Source organism: Siphateles boraxobius, unplaced genomic scaffold (genome assembly GCF_051911475.1).
Source record: "Siphateles boraxobius isolate OS27281-9 unplaced genomic scaffold, OSU_SipBor_1 15, whole genome shotgun sequence".
NCBI lineage: Eukaryota > Metazoa > Chordata > Actinopteri > Cypriniformes > Leuciscidae > Siphateles > Siphateles boraxobius.
The window spans coordinates 4,474,458-4,497,528 of record NW_027508755.1 but is presented as its reverse complement, the minus strand read 5'-3'; the positions used below and the strand labels follow the sequence as shown (position 1 = coordinate 4,497,528).

General features: G+C 40.3%; 1 protein-coding gene across 3 annotated transcripts in view; it reads right to left on the bottom strand.

Moving 5' to 3' along the window:
* sdr42e2 (short chain dehydrogenase/reductase family 42E, member 2) overlaps positions 1-16,008 on the bottom strand; it is a 31,534-nt gene extending 15,526 nt beyond the window's left edge. The window contains exons 1-7 of one of the 3 annotated variants that reach the window (XM_077230724.1): positions 15,862-16,008; positions 13,148-13,561; positions 11,554-11,649; positions 10,416-10,473; positions 3,949-4,067; positions 2,044-2,119; positions 619-701 (exon numbers count right to left, since the gene is read on the bottom strand). In XM_077230724.1, the coding sequence (XP_077086839.1) occupies positions 619-701; positions 2,044-2,119; positions 3,949-4,067; positions 10,416-10,473; positions 11,554-11,649; positions 13,148-13,549 (834 nt within the window). In that variant the 5' untranslated portion in view covers positions 13,550-13,561; positions 15,862-16,008. Of the gene's footprint in view, positions 1-618; positions 702-2,043; positions 2,120-3,948; positions 4,068-10,415; positions 10,474-11,553; positions 11,650-13,147; positions 13,607-15,861 lie in introns of all 3 variants that reach the window. The other 2 variants (XM_077230725.1, XM_077230726.1) reach the window with 2 other exon arrangements.
* Between the last annotated feature and the right edge of the window lie 7,063 nt (positions 16,009-23,071).

Here is a 23,071-nt window from a genome sequence, read left to right as displayed (position 1 = left end):
AAAATCCGCGATGGGACTGAGCTCGTATAGCTTCAGCGTCAGTGACTTTTTATAATACAAAATCGCTGTCAATCAAAAGGAGAAGCAGTCTTTCAACAGACCGTCCAATCATCACGCAGAAGCCCGGAGTAGCATACTGTAATCGCAGATTTATCCAATGACCGTCAAGTTTCGAAGCACTGAAAAAAAACTGTTCAAAGCAGCGCCATTGAAGTCAACGGACACTCGGCTTCAACAGGGAAATGCACTGTGACTCCGGGAATGAATGAGAAGGAAATCGAGTCAGCCGACCTGCTATATGTTGCTGATTCTGAACCAACTCGTCTTCGAGATGAACGTGTTCTAAAGCATTTTTAGTCAATAAAATGTTAACACAATAGTACATATTTGACCATTCTTTTTTTTTAAACATTATACGGGAAGCCGAGCTTCCCTTGCAGTCTAAAGAAATCCCCACTGTTCTGGGCAACACTGCCACAGCTGAGCCTGTACATCTGTGTGTGTGTGTGTGTGTGTGTGTGTGTGTGTGTGTGTGTGTGTGTGTGTGTGTGTGTGTGTGTGTGTGTGTGTGTGTGTGTGTGTGTGTGTGTGTGAAAGAGAGAGAGAGAGTTGTCTCACCATCACCCTGTGTAAATGTCTTCTCTCTTCAGGACCGTAGATACCAGAGGGGCGTAGGACACATGTCTGTAGAAGACCACCACCTATCACAGGAATACCTCAGTATTATACGCAGTTTATACATTACCTATTTTTTCATATTCACAAATAAAAGAAAAGATGCCTAAATATAATCTGAACAAGATTTTATTATTTAACCAAATATCCAGTTTTGACTAGTGAGCAAATCAATCAATATGAGATTTTATGCGTTGTCAATACTGCCATCATGTGCTGCTAGAGAGATATATAACATTAACAAAATTTTAACATAAAGTATAATGATGGCTATAGATGGCAATACTATTGCACTTTGATATTTACTAAGGTACTAAATGATTACATTACACAAGTACCATTCCTTTCTCTGTGAAAAAGAAGTGTGGTTAATATATTTAATGTGCACTTGTAGTGTACTTCAAGTCTTAAATGTATTTAAGACAAACTGTACTTGCAAATTATATAATATTTATTAAATATTGGTCCACATAAAGACCATGTATGGGTTTTGGGTGGATAAATGGATGGATAGATGGATGGATAAATTGCAACTCCATCCTTACAAATGTATAATTCATTTAAATACATGAAATGTTTTAGTAGAAATTACATTTAAGTATATTTTAGTTTGCCATGAATGCTAGTCAGTACATTCAGCCGTAATTTTAACTAAATTTCACAACAGCCGCACTGGCCAATATATTATTTCTATTACTTTTTTTCCATTACTTTTACGTTTTTACTCATGATATCAAAGAAATCCGATGCTGATCTACACGCTTGAAATAGCAAAGTTCCTGGAAAAGTTGTGTTTTGTAAGGAGGTGTGCAATTTTTAGCGCAGAGCCCTCACACACACACACACACACACACACACACACACACACACACACACACACACACACACACACACACACACACACACACACACACACACACACACACACACACACACATACACACAGACACACACACACACACACACACACACACACACACACACACACACACAGAATAAGCTTCCCCTCGTGCTTGGCTTTATTGTTAAGCCTAGGTCTAATTTTAAAACGGTGTCAACAGGTTGGGTTGGGTTGGGTTGCAGGCCTTGGTCATTACCATAGCAGCTGTTACCTCAGTACCTCATCAGCAGTAGACACACACACACACACACACACACACACACACACACACACACACACACACACACACACACACACACACACACACACACACACACACACACACACACACACACACACACACACACACACACACACACACACACACAGAGACAATATGATCGGGGTACATGACACTACTTGCGCTTATTGCTATTGTGTGCAATAACAGGATTGACTTCAGAGATCAACAATTTCCATTTCCGTACCTGTTGTTGGTTTTCCATTGGCCGCGAGCACCATGTGTTCGGCGATAGCTTTAGTCCTGGAGTAATGGTCTATGTGCTTGAAGAGAGAATGAAAAAAAAAATCACATTTAAATAAATGACAAGACCTGATGATCATTTGTAAACTGTACAATGAGTTAGTGATGGGATAGTAGTCCTCAAATTAAATATAGGATATCAAATCTCAAATAAAAATGCTCAGACTACAAAGTGTCCAACTCATTTGATTTTTTTTAAATATTTGACAACATATTACAAACCACAATATATTATATAAAAGCTATCAATATGGTCACAGTTATCAAAAAATTATGATAAACATAATGTTATATTTTCTATTTCTAATTACATAGAAATAATTTATCTTAAACAAACAAACTAATAAATAGATAGCTTGTTTCAGCCGTTAGTGAAAGTCATCACTCATTAGTCAACCTCAGCCGAAAATGAGCGCCAGTGAAATCCGAGTGTGTAAGCTGTACCGTTGTATGATTCATCAGATGTTATGTATTCATGTATGACGTTTGGGCAGACAAAAGCGGGTGACTTGTGTAGCGCCTCACTTGAGTGAGGTGTCGGATGGACTAATGTGATTCCATTAACCTTCCTTAACTTCAGTCTACTCTTCTTCTGGACAGCGAACCGGAGCACACAGGAGAAAAGCGCGAGTCGAGCTTCACCGTGACACACTAATCCCTAGTGAAAGTCATCCACTTCTGATGCCTGTGATCACAGTGATCAGTAATGTAACAGATCAGTACATCCAGTGTACAGTGTAGACAGCATCAAGGATTGTAATGGGTTTTTGTCTTTTTTTTTCTTTTTTTTGTGTTGTGCCGCAACGCACCGGTGTAGACATGAGCTGCGTCCTGCGAAGGGTGCGTTTGAAGGCTTATGTGTTCAGTGTTTTGAGTCGACAACTCCAATGTTTTGAGTGGTGAAAAGAATTTGGACTAAATTAAACACCTCTGATTGGCATTTGCGTTCAAGCACAGCAAAATCCCCAGTATTAAATTAACACTTCTCGATGTACATATGTGTCCACACTACAGGGTGTTAAAATGAACACTGAAGCAGTGTTGAAGTAAACAAGATAATTAAGTGATTAATTAAGTGATGATTGACCATTAGTGGAGACACCTGATGTTAATGAGCAGAATCATTGAAGTAAAGAGAAACAACAAGAACAGAAAAAAGAGAAACACAGAGCTACAACTGACTTTGAGCCATTACACATTATTATAGACACAGATAGACACTTTACTAGTTGCTGATGCGGCATTAATGAAGGGTTTAGTTCTTAATGAGTCACACATTAACTCATGATTATGTGCATCAGTTAAGCATGAATTAAAGGGATAGTTCACCCAAAAATGAAAATTAGCCCATAATTTACTCACCATCTTAAGCCATTATAGGTGTACATGACATTCGCTTTCAGGCGAATACAATCAGAGTTATATTTTAAAAATGCCCTGGCTTTTCCAAGCTTTATAATGGCGGTGAATGGGTATATTTTTTTGGAAGTCCATCAAAGTGCATCTATCCATGATAAAAGTGCTGTCCACACGGCTCTGGCGGGTTAACAAAGGCCTTCTGAAGTGAAGCGATGCATTTGTGTAAGAAAAATATCCATATTTAAAACTTTATCTACTAAAATAACTGACTTCCGGCAGACGGCCCACGCAATCAGGAGTGTTACACAGCAGTGTTATTAATAGTCCCTTTCAAAACCTGCTCCTTTCAGCTCAAAAGCTGGAGCCGGGCCGGCTTTACAAACGGGCTGGTGTTCAAAACACAAGCCTCAATGTTGAGCAAACCAACATGTGTACTTCAGAAACGGCCTGAATGCAAGATAAACCAGAGCACAGTCAGTGTGCATCTCACCATGTCCAGCGGCACACAGGGAACTGAGTCTTCATCTCCATCCTCAATGGGTCTGCCAGCAAACGCCACATTCACTGTGCTGGTGTAGACGAGTCTCGGGATGCCCCGCTCCGTACACACTACAACACACCAACCAGAACCACACACTTATAGCAGACTTTAAATGACATCAATCCTCTTATTCTGTGTTAAAGGATTAGTTCACTTCAGTATTAAAATTTCCTGATAATTTGCTCACCTCCACGTCATCCAAGATGTTCGTGTCTTTCTTTCTTCAGTCGAAAAGAAATTAATGTTTTTGAGGGATTTTTCTCCATATAGTTACTTAAATGGGGTCCGACAGTTTTAAGGTCCAAAAGTGAGTTTCAGTGCAGCTTCAAAGTCTCTACAGGATCCCAGCCGAGGAATAAGAGTTTTACCTAGCCAAACCATCAGTCCTTTTCTAAAAAAAATTGCATTTATATACTTTTTAACCACAAATGCTCGTCTTGAAAGGTCTCACAATTTTGAAGTTTTTCACCCTTCCCTACATTTTTGAACCAGAACAGGCGTGACCTTTCAACGTGATTATGTAATGCACCACAGAGCTGGTGCAAGATGATCATTTGTGGTTAAAAAATAGTTAAATGTAATTTTTTTTTAGAAAATGGGCGATGGTTTTGCCAGATAAGACTCTTATTCCTCGGCTGGGATCCTGTAGAGACTTTGAAGCTGCACTGAAACTCACATTTGGACCTTCAACCCGTTGATAACCATTGAAGTCACTATATGGGGAAAAATCCTGTAATGTTTCCCTCAAAAACCTTAATATCTTTTCGACTGAAGAAAGAAAGACATGAACATCTTGGATGATGTGGGGGTGAGCAAATGATCAGAAATATTTAATTCTGAAGCGAACTAATCCTTTAAATATTTCTTTAGCGAAGCGTGTCGCAAATCCTTCAAATATTAACTCCCTACATGTGATGTCGCCTGTGAATCTGGTCAGAAAAAGTTATCTAAGAAGATCGTCTCAGGTTACTATTGTAACCATAGTTCCCTGAGAACAGGGAACGAGACGATGCGTCCATCGACGCCATGGGAACGCCCCCAGCGTGACTGCGTCTGAAGCATCTATGTCAACTAGTCCAATGGAAAGAATGAGCGTCACGGGCGGGTGACGTCATGACCAGGATATGATAAAAGCACATCCGGTGCAAACCGGCATTAGCTTCGAAAATTGCCGAAGCAAGCCGATCACAGGGATGCAGGAAGTATGGCAGGGTGACGCATCGTCTCGTTCCCTGTTCTCAGGGAACTATGGTTACAATAGTAACCTGAGACGTTCCCTTACGAAGGGAACTCAACGATGCGTCCATCGACGCCATGGGAACGAGAATACCCAAAGCGCCAGACTTTCAAATGCCTGAGTGTCAGCCTGTTGTCACACTGCACCAAGCACCTGGGATCCTGGGGCAGCATCCAGGTCCAAGCTGTAAAACCTCATGAATGTGAGCGGTGAGGACCAGCCCGCCGCATCACAATCGTCTTGGAGAGAACTCCAGATAATACGCTTAGAAGCCATACTCCTAGTGGAATGAGCCCTGACCACCAAATGGTTGGCCAGAAGACTCACAAGCAAGAAGAATAGTCTCGACTATCTATATGCTCAATAGGTTGGATTTTCTCGACAGAGAAGTCCGATGAACATAAGTGTCCAGTGCTCGCACTGGCACAAGAGGTTCAGCTTTTCCTGGTCCGAAAAATGGGGGAGGACAGAAACCTGCAGCACAATAGGCCTCGGAATAATGGTAGGCACCTTTGGAACATATCCATGTTTCGGGTAAGATTGCCTTGGCCATCCCGGTGCACTCAAGGCAGGTGGGGACCGAAAGGGCCTGAAGGTCTGACTCTTATAGGGACGAAATAGCTAGCAGAAAATAGTCTTAAAAGAAAGGAACTTCTCTGAGACCAAATCTAAGGGCTCGAAGGGAGCCCCAGATAGGCCTACTAGAACTATTGCAAGGTCCCAAGCCAGCACCTTAGTGCAAGTTGCATGCCTCAGCCTCAAAGTGCCACGAAGGAAACGAGTGATCAGGGGGTCTCGACCCAAAAATGTACTACCCACCAGGGCGTGGAAAGCCGCAATGGCCGCCACACATATTATACCTTAAGCGTGGAAGGACATAGACCTGATACAAAGCGTTCTTGCAGAAACTCGAATACTGTGTTTACTGAACAGTTAACCGGATCCCACTGACGCTGGTAACACCAAGAAGTGAAAAACTCTCGAAATAGTGAATATAGTTTCCTCGTAGCGGGAGCTCTGGAGCTTAGAATGGTCTAAACAACCTCGGTTGAGAGACCACTCTCTATGAGTTGGGCCCCCTCAGAGGCCAAACCCACAGTTCCCAAATCCCCTGCCGGGGGTGCAATATTGCATCCCCTGCCTGAGACAGAAGGTCTCTCCTGATCGGGACCTCCAAGGGAGGTCCGTCGAGGAGAAAAATTAGGTCCGCAAACCAAATTCAGCTCGGCCAGGGTGGTGCTACTAAATAGGCTTATTCCATCCTGGCGGATTCACTCCAGAACTCCTGGGAGCAGAGCAACGGAGGGAAATGCGTACAGACGTAGCCTCGGCCACGTCTGCACCATAGCATCCAGCCCCGAGGGGACTGGTTGAGTGAGGGATAACCAGAGTGGACAGTGCGTCGTATGCTGAGACGAGAACAAATCCACTTCTGCCTGGCCGTAAAACTCCCATATTTGCTCCACCGCCTCGGGGTGGAGTCCCCTGGCCTCAGCCCCTGCCTCGACAGGGTGTCTGCTCCAATATTCTGGCCCCCCCCGGAATATACACTGCCCTCAGACAGCGTAATTTCTTGAGGGACCAAAATAAGAGGCCACCAACGTGTTGTCTGTGGGTCAAGAACCAGAGTTTCCTCCATATAACCAAGGCGCGGGGATACTGCCGCGTGATCTTGATCGTAAGGAGTGGGTTTCCCCTCAGGGAGAACCCTCTGGTCCTGAGCCACCTCTGTAAAGGTCTCACGTACAGCAGGTCAAAGGGTATCACATTGGACGCTGCTGCCCTGAGGCCTAACAGTCACCAGAACAACACATGATGGCCCCTCAGGTCTGGGAGGAGATGTCTCAACGCATTGAAGACGACCATCATCTCTAGGCAATTCATGTGCCAAGAGAGATGATGACTCCTCCACAAGCCCTGAGCTGAGCGGCCTTCCAATACCGCTCCCCAGCCGGTGAGGGAAGCATCTGTCGAGATCACAACTCGATGGCAAAGAGCTCCCAACACCGGACCCTGGGTTAAGAACCAGTGTTTCCTCCATATAACCAAGGTGCGGAGACACCGCCGCGTGATCTTGATCATACGAAGTGGGTTTCCCCTCGGGGAGAACCCTCTGGTCCTGAGCCACCACTGTAAAGGTCTCATGTACAGCAGGCCAAAAGTTATCACGTTGAACGCTGCTGTCACAAGACCCAACAGTCTCTCTAACTGTTTTACAGTGCGTGACTGGCCTAGCCTCAGCTCTTTTGTGGCTGTTAGGATAGCAGCTACACGAACGGGCGACAGAGTGGCCCGCATCGTCACTGAATCCCATACCACACCAAGGAAAGTGGTTCTCTGTACTGGAGAAAGCACACTCTTCTTGGCATTGAGCCTCAACCCCAACATCTGCATAGGAGCGAGAACGACACCTCGGTGCCGAACCGCTAACTGTTCTGATTCCGCTAGAATCAGCCAGTCATCTATGCAATTCATAATGCATATGCACTGCAGCCTGGCGGGGCCAGAGCTGCGTCTACACGCTTCGTGAATGTGCGGGGTGATAGAGCTAGACCGAAAGGAAGTGCCTGATACTGGTGTTCTTTGCCCCAAAGAAAACCTCAGGAACCTCCTGTGCTGAGGGAGGATGGAGATATGGAAGTATGCGTCTTTTAGATCTATCGTGACAAACCAGTCCTCGGATCTGATTTGAGTCACGATCTGTTTGAGTGTCAGCATTTTGGAATTGAGTTCCAGCACCAAACACTCCAACAGACGAAGATCTAGTATGTGACGCAGCTCTCCATCCTTTTTTGGAACAATGAGATAACGACTGTAAAGACCCGACGCAATGTCGGGTGAGTACACCTGCTCTATAGCTTCCTTTGCTAACAGGGCCTTTACCTCTTGCTCCATTACCAGAGCCTGCTCGGGATGCACCACTGTGGGCAGCACCCCGTTGTAACGAGGAGGACGAGAACCAAACTGGATTCTGTATCCTTTCTCTACAATCTGCAGGACCCAATGAGAAATATTCGGCAGAAGCTTCCACGCTGCCAGAAAATTTACTAAGGGAACCAGCCTCTCGAGGCTGGTCTCTGGTGTTATCGAGACAGCCAATTCCGGAGCCTGAAACATAATGGCAGGAACTACCTGAACTGGCCGCTCTAAGGCCCCCCTCAGAGGGCGCGAAACCGATGCTGTGCCGCAGCATAGCATCAGCGACTCGCTGGAGACCGCTGCGCCCTGAAGCACCGAGGGTGGCAGGGTTGGCAGAACGGTCTCGTGAGGACCCCGAAATGGAACGGGCACCGTAAAATGAGGTGTACACCGCTCCACTTCGGTCGGGGCTGTCCTCACAGGCCTGATGCGTGAACATCAGGACCTTTTTTTCTTTTGAGCCGCAGCCTTCTCAGCGTGAAGAACGGTCCTCGGATCCGGCTTCTGCTTTGAAGGCTTTGGCTGCTGTGTTGTGTATGAGAAACTAGACGGCTGGAGCTGCTCACGCCCAGCAGCCCCAGGGGGTTGGACATAGCGAGGGAGAGATTATCTTGTATCTTTCTCTATGATTCCCATCAAATTGAGCCAGAGGTGTCTCTCAGTGACCACAAGGGCTGCCATCCCTGAGAGATAAATCTGTGGCCCGACGGAGTTCTCAAACCCCATCGGGCCAAACTCCCTCACTTCTGTCCAAATACCGCAGCAGGTCAGCCTGATATGCTTGTAGCACTGCTATGGTGTGCAAGCAGGCCCATGCTAGACCCACTGCCATATATGCTTTTCCCACTAGATTAAAAAATAGTTTTCTTTAATGGTTTAGTGAGAGAAGCCGACGCCTTCAGGTACAATACTGAACCGGGAGACAGATAGCTCGCAAGCGTCTGTTCTACCCGGGGTATTGCCCCATAGCCATACCCTCTTAACCCCCAAATATCTGAATATACATGAATGTGGGGGCTAAAAGACAAGAGGAGTAAGGCTTTTTCCATGATCTAGACAGCTCGCTGTGCAGATCGGGAAAAAAGGAAGGCCCCGTGATGGAGGTGGAAAAACAGAGGGAAGGAAACTCGTTTAATCTATTTTATTTTTAGGACGAGTGCCCCCTTATTTCTGCTGGCCATAAATATTTAATTTATCTACAGCCTTAGTAAACACTTCCACCAGCTTATTATTTTTATATATATATTTTATATATATATTCACTTTATTTTATATATAATATATAAACTATCATATATATATATATATATATAGGTTATATATATTTCTCATACGCTGGGGAAAGAGATGGCAAATTCACTTCCCCCATGATTGTGTCACTTTCAATGCCCAGCACATCTACCTCCTCGGAGGTAGAGCACTGAAGCATTGATTTCTCTCTCTCCCCGGGCGGAAGAGACCGCAGCGCGGGCTTCCGAGACCGGCGAGAGAGCACTGGATCCCTCGTGGAAAGGGAGGAGATAAGATCCGCGGACCCGTCTCCAACCCCGTAAAGAGATCCTATTCGCGATCCACAGGAATGCATTCTCCGCGCTGCCTCGGCAGACGCGGGACCTGTCACCCTGAGAATTGCGAGCCCGGCCACTTTCCTCGAAAAGTGACAGGCGGGAGCGGAGCATGCGAAGCGAAAGCTTCTCACAATGTTGGCAATCAGCCCCCTCGGAGGCTGATACCGCATGCTCTACTCCCAAACCCATCACACAAAGCTCGTGTGTGTCCCTACTCGTTAAATAGCGCGAGCAGGGAGAACACAGAGTTTGTGCAATTGTTTAGTTTCCATAAATATATATATCAGACAGACAACAGTAAATATAACAGACAGTTTGACACAGATCGCTTGCTGAGGCAACAGAAGCTAATGCCGGTTTGCACCGGATGTGCTTTTATCATATCCTGGTCATGACGTCACCCGCCCGTGACGCTCATTCTTTCCATTGGACTAGTTGACATAGATGCTTCAGACGCAGTCACGCTGGGGGCGTTCCCATGGCGTCGATGGACGCATCGTTGAGTTCCCTTCGTAAGGGAACTTATAATCTAGTGCACATTCTGTATAATGCCTACATGAACTCTATTTAGCCTTTGAATTTGAAATCTGAAAATGAACTCAATGGGGAATATTTCTAATATCATTAGAATACACTTATCTGAATAACTGTAATAGTTACAGGACCAAATGAAACAAATGTTGAAAGCTCACCGTTTATGACATTGTTCGTGCCACCAACATTGACTGATTCGATCTGCTTTCTCTTCAGCTGCAGAACAAGAAAACACACGACCGGCGTATTTCGCTTCAGTGTGTTATGACATCGGTTCACTCCTTAAACACTCAGGTATAATAATCAAACAATAATAGTCATGTTAAATTGAAAAATGAAACTTAAAACATTTGCCACATCATAATAAATCTAATTACGGCTTATAACAACTATGCGTTAATTTAAAAATTTTGTCATTTTTTCTTTATTTTTTTCTTTTTATGTTAAGATAGTGCTAACATGTTATGGATCCACATAATGACACTCAACATTTTAAAACGAATGACTTCTGATTTTCAAATTGTTGCTCTGCTTTGTTGTTTTTTTTTTCATTTGTCTTTTCTATTATAACTAAATGGTCAAATGTAAATGGATTAAAATGCTTGGCATAATGGTAATGACAGCAGTGTTGAGAACTGTGATTCTTTGTTATAAAAAGAACTTGTTCACAAATGTAAAATTGATATAGAAAATATGATTTTTCTGAAAAGTGTTTTCAATTCACTGGTGAAGGTAGAAAATGATAAATAATAAAGATATTAAAACAACATGTCAGCACAACATTAAACTTTTTTCACTTTAAAGCTATTACAATCCATCTTATAAAAGAATATGATAAAAGAATAAGTAATATGGCATGTTTTATCCACATTAAAATGTTCGGTACACTCGTTTGGTTCCAATTCTCACTATCAACTAACTATTATCTATGGCTTTTGCCTCAATAAACTCCTTATTACTGCTTAGTAATAGTTAGTAAGGCAGTTGTTAAGTTCAGGTATTGGTTCAGATTAAGTAATGTAGAAGATGATAATGAAGAATTAGGCACTAATATGTGCTTTGTAAGTACTAATAAACAGCTGATATCCTAGTAATATGCATGATAATAAGCATATAGTTAATAGCAAGAATTGAACCCTAAACTAAAGCGTTACCAAATGTTCTACATGTAAATTTGAATATACTGTATTTCAAAGCAAAATAAGGACTCAAGTAATATTAACACGCATCAGTCTCAGTGTTAAGTGTACTCTAACACAGACGAGCTCTCATTAGATGTGTGTTACACTCACTGACCTGTTCTGGACCTGACATCCCGTAGGAAGCGGTGTGGAATATAACGTCCATTCCCGCACAGATCTTATACAGGGCATCATAATCCCGGATATCAATCTGGAAGGAAGACACAGATGTCCTGAATCATAAATCACAGTGATGTACAAAAGAATACAATCTGTGCAGAAAATCATTCATTGCAGTTTTCTCTCGCATTATTGAATTTTTGTTCAATCCATAAAATTTACTATAAGAAACTATAGTCTAGAACAACCAGACTGGGAATGAATATTCACATTATTCTTGACTGGGTTTATTTGACCTCATAGAACCTCAACAGTTTGCCTAAAACCTTTTGATTACAATATTTCTATATTGATGGAAAGAAACATCCATTGAAACAATGTTAAGTCTGATGCGTCAACACTAATTGCATTGAATTAACATTAGAAAGTGATGATGGTTCAGTCTGACGAGTGCTGTCGGCATTCATCATAATTTCAATAATGATCCAACATACTTTAAACATTGAAATGTCAATCTCAACTAAAATGATGGTTTGCGTGAATGAAAACTCAACATTGTAGCAATGTCACTTTGCTATCTGGGGTGTAACATACTTTTTGTTCAAAATGGAAATTGTTTTTAACATGTAAAAAAGTTATTCATATTACCATGTAAAATCACAATGTTCCAAAAATGATCAATTGGACATGGACTGAATCCCAAAAAAAAATAAATTTTGGTATCTAAGTTTTGCTTAAAAGTTAAATGATTTCAATATTTGAGACAATATTTCACTGGGCAAAACACACGTTGGTTGGCAGGAATAATCTCCCTTTTTGCACAGATTTGCTCATGATTCTCAAGGACGAGGACACGTCATGCGACCTGTACATCTGTCTACCAGTTTGTCGTTTTCAAAGTTAGATGCACAACCTTTGACATCAAGAATATGGGCATATTTTCTCCTCCCTGTTTACTTTGCTATCCTAACTACAAAAATGTCCTTCAAATTCAACATGAACATTTTCATTGCAATGTACTAAAGTTATTCCATAATGTTCCAAAAAATTATTAATGGGAGATGGACTGAATACAAAAAAAGTTGTTAATTTTGAGACAATATTTCACTGGTCAAAACACATTATGGTTGTTAGGAATAATCATGATTTTCAAGGACGAGGACACGTCATGCGACCTGTACATCTGTCTAACCTGTTTGTCGTTTACCAAGTTAGATGACATCAAGAATATGGACATCTTTTCTCCTCCCTCTTTACTTTTCCATGCTAACTATGACAATGCAATTATCAGTTACATTGAGCATTGCTTTCCCCCCACTATAAGAACAGACCATTTTTTGTGTTGCGACTCTCCAGTTGAGAACCCACAATACCCCATTAACTGTAAAAAAAAACACACGAGTAAAACCTGCTGAAACATTAACATGGCAGTTTCAGATTCACTTTCACGACTCTTCCCCGTATCCCAGCGGTTTCTCCGAGACATCCGAGTCATGAAAGCGCGTGCTGAAACCGGAGGCTTGAACGGTGCACCTGCTTCTGTTACCCAACAGCCCCTCCACAACCCAATGTCTCCAGTTTCCCCGTACCTGCTGGAAGACGGCTCCATCTGGGATATCCCAGGGCGGCTTGAGGAGATCCAGCATTAGGACCGTGGCCCCTCGTCTGGCTAGAGTCCGGCCCAGCCTGAACCCGAAGTACCCGGCTCCTCCTGTGACCAGCACCTTTCCGGCCCCAGTCCGGCTCTGATTCGGTCCCGCTCCGGCCCCACTCCGGCTCTGATCCGGTCCCGCTCCGACCCCACTCTGTCTCTGTTCCGGTCCCACTCCAGCCCCGCTCCGGGCCTGATCCGGGCCCTCCAGCATGCAGTTGGGACTGTTGCACAGGGCGCCCACTGCCCCGTTGGCTCTGTGTCTGAAAGGCGGGGGTGCGTCGCTGTGGCTCGACCGACGGCAGTCCAGGACACACGCACAGGACCGGTTCTCCTTCATAATGCACTCAGTCTGCGGACGATCAGAGACAGTGAGAGTCGAATGAACCGGCGGACACTGTGAAACAGATCCGCCCGTGAGTGAGGGAGTGAGTGAATCGATGCATAATTCATCTCTCCATGTAAACAGGCGGAAACTTTTCCTTACACTCGCCTTACCCAAAAAACTGCTCATCGAGGCTTCACACATTGATACACTATTTTGAATATACAGTCAAACCAAAAATTATGACTATTGTGTTTTTTCTTTAATTGCTAATGCAACCTTTTTACAGCACAGACTGAACAGAATGAAGCATTGCTTGGTAATTGTTTGAGCTAAACTGGTATTATCTAATTGTGTAGTTAAATTTAACAGCTGACAGATATTCAACATAATTCATGTGTGAGACAGTCTAACAGAAGGACGGACAAAACCACTGAAATATCAACTGATTTGATAACATGGTATATTTTATTAGCATTTTTTAAACTATAGCGAATAATCTGTGATAATGTGAGAAATGTTGAAGGTGTCCTAATAAAGATTGGTTTGACTGTAGCATTTCTACTTTGAAATGAATCATAAATTATGACTAGAATGATTTTCCTCAGACAATATCTCAATATATTTTAAACTTGAAATGGATAGTTCAGCCAAATATTAAAAATCATGGTAACACTTTACAATAAGGTTCATTAGTTAACATTCGTTAGCTATCTTAGTCAACATAAACTAAGAATGTACAATAATTCTTCAGAATTTATTAATTCTAGTCAATATTAATTTCAACATTTACTAATACTTTATTAAAAACTTGTCAACATTAGATAATGCACTGTGAACTAACATGAACTAACAATGAACAGCTGTGTTTTTATCAACAAACATTAACAAAGATGAATTATTGTAACAAATGTATTTCTCATTGTTAGAATATGTTATTTAATACATTAACTAATGTAAACAAATAAAACCTTATTGTAAAGTGTACTTTTTGGTCCGATATTTATGAAAGCATTTATGAAATCGGGTATATGAAAGTCAGCCATCATTCTGATGACCCCCCCCCCCCCCCCCCACGCCCCACACACACACACACACACACATACACACACTCTCTTTTGATCAAACTGTAAATAAACTGTTTTAGATCATATCGATCATTTTAAATGGTTTCGCTGAGTGAATGGCTTAATGAAATGTATGAATGTATAATATACAAAATATGATTATTTTGTCTTCATCTTAAACGGTCAACACCATCAGATTTTATTCACCAAATGGAGCAGAAGTACAAAAATAATTAAAGCATTTTAAAAATATTATTATCCGGTTTTGAATATTGAGTGATAAGCAAAAAAAGAAAAAAAAAGAAAAGAAAATAATAACAATAATAATAATAATAAACATGTTGTAAGAGAATTAAAGTTACAGGAGGTTATAGGCCTACAAAACATAAATAACCAATAGATTTGACAAATCCTTTACATGTACAAGATAAGACTAAACAAAACCATTTTGAACACACACTTTCATGATGACAAACATAAATAAATGCCCATGTGCAATTTATTGTAACTTTCCAGAATTAAGAGGCAAACAGGATCTTTAAGGTTACATTCAAAATTATGTATCTGACAGGAATTCAGCAGTCTTTAGGAACTAATCTTCCAGAAGATTTGGCTCATAGTATATATCAAACCATAAATAACCTCTTATGGCTTATAATTTATTTGTGCCATGATAAATGGTCTTTGTTTGTGTGTATGTGAAGAAGAAAAAAACATTGCATATAGAAAGACATCATACAATAAAACATATTAGTGTCCATACACTGTTAGGCCAAACTATTTGAACTTTTATCTACAATAGGCCTACAGTGTTTAGTAAGCTTTAACTATGTTCATGTTACACGTTAAGGTTATGTGTGCCAACAAAAAGAAAAGAAAAAAAAAGAGACATACCAAGTGCATTTAAGTTAATTAAAATTACTCGGTAAAATGTAATCACCGCATGGAAACATGAAGACTGCTCAAATAAAGTGTGACCCAGAATGGAAACTATAGCCTATACTACACATTTCTTCGATATCGATAGGCTATAGCAATAATAAAATAATCGCTTTAAGAGCACACGTTTCATTATCAGCATCGAAAAAAAGCGTAGAAAATAACAATAGCCTACATTTAGCATTTATTCAAATTGAACTGTAATCGATATACCGGTAAAGACAGAATGTCATTAAATTTGCATGTCTCACTTGTTTTTTCCCCCCTGCACCTGCACATTGCATGTTTTTGATAGTTGATAAACTTTAAAACGACACATACCTGTCAGTCACTGGTCATATGTGTGTGTCGCGTCTGTCAGCTGCGCGCGCGTCGCGTCATCTCGCTCGTGTCTCTGCTGTTCTGCATCTGTCAATCATCTCATCACCTGCGCTTCACCTGAGCGCGTGCATGTAAAACAGCGAGTGCGCGTGTCACCTGAGCGCGTTACCGTAAAACAGCGAGTGCGCGCGAACCTCCACAGCAGCCAGTGAGCACTCGCGTTCATCCCATTTGCCTGAGCAACTCTTCATTTCACTTATTCATTCATGAATTGTACATCTAACGATTGAAAAAATTCAAACTTCCTAATACCTTGAATAATCCTGCAAAAGCATTTTATTGATGCATCTGCTCTAAAGGTATCAGATCTTTGGCATCACAAATGCACAATAGTAAAGAATAGCCTATACTTTGTACTTCCCCTCACAGAAAATACGTGTCAGATAGTACCATGGTATAGTATGATACTTAATGCACTCAAAAAAATGAAACCTTGACTTTTTTTTTCCCTTGTCAATAGGTTCCAAAAAATTTAATTATGAAAGTTGAAAACTAATATTTTAAGGTTATCTAACTTAATGGGTTTGTTTTATGGAGAAATAATATTTTTGACTCAAGACAACTATTATCAATAATTTGTGCTCAACAAGAGACGTTTGAGTTTAACTAACTTAAGTCAGTTATGTTATATGGATTAACAAAATTTGTTTAGAATTTGCATTACATATTTGTCTATTCAAACTAAACTAATGGTTTTACTACAAAACATTCAAGTCAAGCTTAATCAAAATAAAATGCTTTCACTAACTTTAATTTTTATTAGTTAGGTTGAATTAACTCTAGTTTGTCAACAGGTTCCACACAAATGACTTCAGTAAACTTATCTCAACATATTCACCAACACAAGACTTTATCAACACAACACAACTGTTTATCAAATTCTGTTTTACAAAAGAGAAAAACAAGTTAAACATACCCATGAGTGGCAGCATTTAAAGTGGGTTATCTTTACCTTTAAAAAAAAACGAAAAAAAACCCCAACAACTCTGGACATGCTTTACATGGATGTGAACCCAGAACAGTGGTGCATGTCACACAAAAAATATAAGAAAAAAAGTTATATTATCTTTCAAGTGTTTTTCAATAAATGGTTTCAAGTGAAAAGCAAGCCTTCATGTTAAACTCCACAAACTTTTAAGTGCTCAATGTTGGTTCACTCATTTTGTTTTTAAGCATCCGTCTATCTTTGGAAACAGTAAAACAAAAATGTGAGGTTATGCTAGAGCGCCCCCTGTTGGCCACCCGGCCTACTTCAGCTTCATGAGATCCCCTGGGTGTCCCTAACGCTAAACTACCCAGATAGCAACATTGTTTCGGCCCAGATCCGGCTCACATCTGGCACAAGTGGAAAGGTGATCTGGCCCACATGCAGTGTGGAATGATGTAAAGCAGGGATGGGCAACTCCGGTCCTCGAGGGCCACTGTCCTGCAGAGTTTAGCTCCAACCCTGACAAAAATTATTTTTTAGTAATCCTGAAAACATTGATTAGCTTGTTCAAGTGTGTTTAATTAGGGTTGGAGCTAAACTCTGCAGGACAGTGGCCCTCGAGGACCGGAGTTGCCCATCCCTGATGTAAAGCATATAGCAATGCCTTCCAATGTAACACTTTAGAGTTAAACATCTGTTAAATGAATTATGTTAATTATGAATGAATGAACTAAATGAAACACTAGTCACCATAATGGTGACCAACCATTTTCAATAAATCGTCAACATCTAAACCTCTGTTAACTCTCAATGAAACCGTTTGTAGACGTCTGACATAAATAAAGTCAGTCTGGTTAGTAATAAGTGAAGCTGGGAATGCTGTCTGCGGAGTTGTTTAATCCTCCTCTGCTGAGATCTTCAGAGATGTAATGTCTTCTTTTATCTTCAGCTGATTTCATCTAAGGCTGTGTCTGAAGTCAGTTGTAGTTCTTGTGTTTCTGCTCATCTCTTTTTCTGTTCTCTTCTTTCCTTCAGTGATTCTGCTTGTTAACAGGCTTATTAAGGTTGAGATGACTCCATATTTAATATACACAGATGTTGTGGCTCAGATAACGTCCAGTTCTGGTTTATTTCTTTGCTCTTGGCTGACATGTGGCATTGCTATGGCCTGCTTGTGGCCCAGATCTGGCAAACAGCAGTGAGTTACCCATGGGCCGCATGGGCCGTCATTCCACGCTGCATGTGGGCCAGATCATCATTCCACAAGTGCCAGATGTGGTCGGATCTGGGCCGAAACAATGTTTCTATGTGGGTAGAGAGTATGTCAGCTCCAGTTTGGATCCAGCCTATCATGAAGACCAACACCTGTGAAGAGACGGTGCCAAACCTTGTGAAAACTTCAGATGACGCAAACTCTGAATCAACATGCGCCAATGCTATATTTTTTAAATATCATAATCATTTGTTAACAAAAAAGCATTCATTACTTCAATGAGCTCATTGCCTCTGCATTAAATTATTACATTGTTTAAATTAATATTTTTTTAGCTAACTGTGATTTTTTATATGTACATTTCTGAAATACATAACTTCTCATAATACATAAATCAGATACATAAATATACATAACTCTGATAACAGATCACTCTAAATTGTAATATAGACTCATGGATTTTCTGTAAAGCTGCTTTGAAACAATGTGTATTGTGAAAAGCGATATTATACAAATAAATGTGAATTGAATTGTTTTATCTGATCTCATCCTATGTATAATCTGTGTTTGTGTGTTATTAGGGCGGTTTCCATGACCAAGATTAAATTAAGACAGGAGTAGGCCTTAATCTAGAATAGTTAATCATGTCTTAAAAAATGGCTTTCTGAAACACAGATTGAGTACAGATTACTAACACCTGGACTATGGAGTCCTCAACTAAAATACACTCGATTAATTTACTACCACCTGTGCAAATCAGGATTATCTGAATTGAGGTTGCCTATAAAACATGGAATGAACCAAGAAAAGGTTAAAATTGTATGCAACTGAGAAGCAAATGGCAATGGAAGTTCAAAAGAGAGTGCGATCAAAGAACTTTTCTGAACATGAGAAAAGTATTTTAAAGCAAATAGTTTCGAGACATCCTGTTATCGAAGATAAGCTGCACACATCAGCTGTTGAATCAAAGAAAAGGAATGCCTGGACATCTATTTGTAATGAATTTAATGCAAATGAACACACATCTACAAAAACAATACAACAACTTCAGATAAGAATCATTAGTTTTATTATGGCATTTTAAAACTACTGTTGTATTTATAATAGTTATTTAATACAGGTGTTGTGGAAAAATATCAAAATAAACCTAAAAAAAACTGTTGCTGAAGCTCGAAGAGAGAGGTTTAAGACTGGCGGAGGACCTGCAAATAAAGACTGTGATGTGTTGGATGAGTTACTGACAGGAATACTGGAGAATCAGCAACCTTTGGAGAACATACCAGATGATGACCATCTGGACAGTTCAGATGATGAATCACATACTATTAGGTATTTGATTTTGGCTTTTGTTTCTCTCCTCTCAAAATTATATTTGCTTCTATCATATGATGTGAAACATTTTCCCATTTAATCTGTATTTATTTGACCATATATGAACTGTTCATGTTTCAAGGAGGAGGTCAAAACAGAACTGAAGAATTGGAAAGCAGCTTACTCTCCACATCCTCAGAAGCAAGGGTGGCAATGTCTGCCAGTACTGGTAACCAGAAGAAAAGACTCACTGTTCATGAAAAGTTGGCTAATGATTTTCATGAACATAAATTGAAATATCTTAAGGAGGAGCATGAAATGAAGATGAAGATACTACAAGTAGAACTGGATATAAAGATGAAGGAGAGAGAGATGCAACAGGCTCAAATGTCACAGTACATGAATCTGTGAAATAAAAATTGTTTTATTAAGAAAATATGGATGTTGTGGTGGTTTCAGTAACATACCAGACCAAACAGTTTTACACTTAACAAATATTTGGTTTTATTACATGTATCAGATCTGAACAGAGGGTTGAAAGTTAAGTAATGTAAAAAGATCTATTTAAAGTGGCACAATGCAAAAGCATCCCTGTATGCAAGTCCTTCTCTGTGGTTTGTTGTAAATGGTGGCACATCTGGATTGTCATCCGCTTCTATTGGGGGATCTGGGCATCCCTGCTTTTTTAGGTAGTTGTGAAGAACAGCTGTTGCAATGATGACAGTGCAGCATCTACTTGGTTTGAATCTGAGTGTTTTCCTAAGGCACTGAAAACGACTCTTCCAAACACCAAACATGCGCTCGACTAAGCCCCTTGTGCGCATATGAGCCTGGTTGTAGCGCAGTTGTTCAGCTGTTGTTGGGTGCAAGTAAGGCGTAAACAGGAAATCCTTCTGAGTATACCCACTGTCACCAAGCAAAATTCCATTAGGATCTCTTCTTTCAAATTGAGTATACAGAGATGAGTTCAGGAAAATTCGGGAATCATGAGTTGCACCTTTCCACCGTGCAACAATGTTTGAAAACTCTAACTGGGGAGTGCATACACCTTGGACATTTATGGAAAACCAGTTCTTTCGGTTCCTGTATTCCTCAGCATCTGGAGTAGAGGGACGCTTAATGGGAATATGGGTTCCATCTATGCAACCTATGACTCCTGGGAAATGTCCATATTCATAGAAAAGTACCTTGTAGTTAGCCTGGGTTCTAGCATCAGGGAAGTTTATGTAATGTGCTTTTAATTCACAAATGGCCCTGCACACTCTGTGAATGACTTTACATACTGTTGGTTCACTGAAACCACATAAATCCCCAGTTTCTCGATGAAAGGTGCCACATGCCAAGAACCTTAAAGTTATGAGCACCTGGAGACAAACTGGAATAGGCTGCCCTCTTTGGGTCACAAATGAAAGCCTGGGTTCTAAGAGTGAAATTAGCTCCACTGCATTTACTTTATGCATGCGGAAACGATCTCGAAAACTTATTTCATCAAAACGTTGCAATGGGTCACTTCTGTCTGCAAGAACTTGCCTGGCTGGTGGAAATCGCTTATCATCATTGACATAGTCCAAGTAATCCATGTGTCCTCCAAATGAAATTAATCTGAAGGTAAACCTGCCTCCTGGTAGGTTTAATTTAAGCCTCAATTTAGTTCTGAAGTTGCTCTAGTCTTTCTCCAGGAAATTAGCCTATGAAGTTCTGGACTAGACTAAGTCTTAGACTTTTTAAAACCATGACAGAGAAAGCACATTTCTGTTAATCTGATTTAAATGGCCATTTTAGTCTAGGACTAGGCTTAATCTTGGTCCGGGAAACCGCCCCTTAATGTTATATTTAGTAATCATGGTATCTCTGTGAATCTTCAGCATAAGATCAGTTTCAACAATCAATTATTTTGAAGAATATTGAAATCACATAATACATAAAACATTTTTAACTCCTACATGTCTAAGACACACACAGACATCAACTATCAGCAGTGTTGGAGAAAGTTACTTTGAAAAGTAATCCATAACAATATTGTGTTACTCCCTTGAAAAGTAACTAATTACGTTACTTACTGTTCCGTTACTTTTTTTTTTTTACCTGGGCTGGGCTTGTTTTTTTATAACAAAAAAGTAATATTTTTGGACTAATACAAAGACCCGTTCACACCAAAAGTGAAATAATAAGCCTCGGGTTGAAGGAAATGCAGACTTACTCCTGTACAGTAGAGGGCGCCGCTCAAACAAACTTTTCAGCTGCTGCTTAATTTACCAATAAAAACAAAAATATTTAAAGTCCTTTTTGCTTATGGTTTAACTGAATCATCGAAGGTCAGAAGCAAGTACATTGTTCAATAAAGTGAGATTAAATGCATAAAAATATATGTTTTATTTAACATATTTAGTTATTGGAGGTTTGCATAGTATTCTGATTCTGCACGTCACTGATTTTATTCATTTTGAGAAATATTGAATCTTTTTTGTGCAACTGAGATGAGTAAATGCACAAATTTACTTAAAACGCTCACAATTAGTCTAGAACTTAAATAAACATGATGTTTACAATGCCTGCACTTTGATTTGTCTCAACATGAGGCCAAAAGAGCTGTCAGTCAATAAATGAGAAAACAAAGTAACGTTTGTAATTAATTTGAAAGTAACTCAGATATTTTGTTTTAAATTAAAAAAGTGTTATTTCACTAGCTACTTCAAATTGCAATCTGATTACATGACTGAAAATATTTGTAATGAGTTACGCCCAAGACTGACTATCAGCATATGAATCTCAACAATGGTGACAATCAAAATTGACATGTTTCAATGAATGCTGGGTGCCAGCATAGCACAAAACTCCCAGCATGCACTGCAACATGAATAACTTATTCAGGCGAATTGTCTATTTTTATTGCTACCATTGTTGAGATTCATGTGCTGATTTTTTTTTATATATCTGTGTGTCTATGTATGTGTGTAGCTCTGTTTTCATTTACTGTATTTATTTATTTTGTGTATGTGTTTAAAAAAGGTGCAGATACATTCTCTGGAGTCTGACTTGCAATAATTATATATATAAAAAAAGTTTAAGTTTTGATTCATGGTTGTTAAGAAATGCAAAAATGTTTGAAGTGGGAGGAGCCTCTTTTACCAAACCGGCTATAAATCAAAAAGGAAATGAGAGATTTTCACCAAACGAGTCACATGTGTAAGAGCTCTACTTGAGGTCACGGTAAAACAAATGCGTCAATTGGCCACTTTTTGGCGCTATAAAATAGAAAAGACATGAAAATGGTCATACCAATGCAATCGTTAGTCCGATTGAGTGGCAAAATTGGCATGCCATGTCTTTGTCTGAGCCACCACGATTGTCTATGTCATTGATGCATCTCAAAAAACATGTCCGCCTCAAATAACTAGCTTCCGGCAGAGTCGACATACGCCAAAAGAGTAACACTTGACAATGCATGACGTGAGGATGTACGAGTTGTTTAAGCTTTGACGCCTCTCGCAGTTCAAACAAACAGGGCTTGGCAACCGCATTTGTCATTACGTTGTACATAACGTTCAAGTGTTTATCTTTCGCCGTAAATCGTTGCATATGGCTGTCTGCCGGAAGCTAGTTATTTAAGTCGATAAAGTTTTAAATATGAATATTTTTCTTACACAAACGCATCGCTTCACTTCGTAAGGCCTTTATAAACCCTCCAGAGCCGTTTC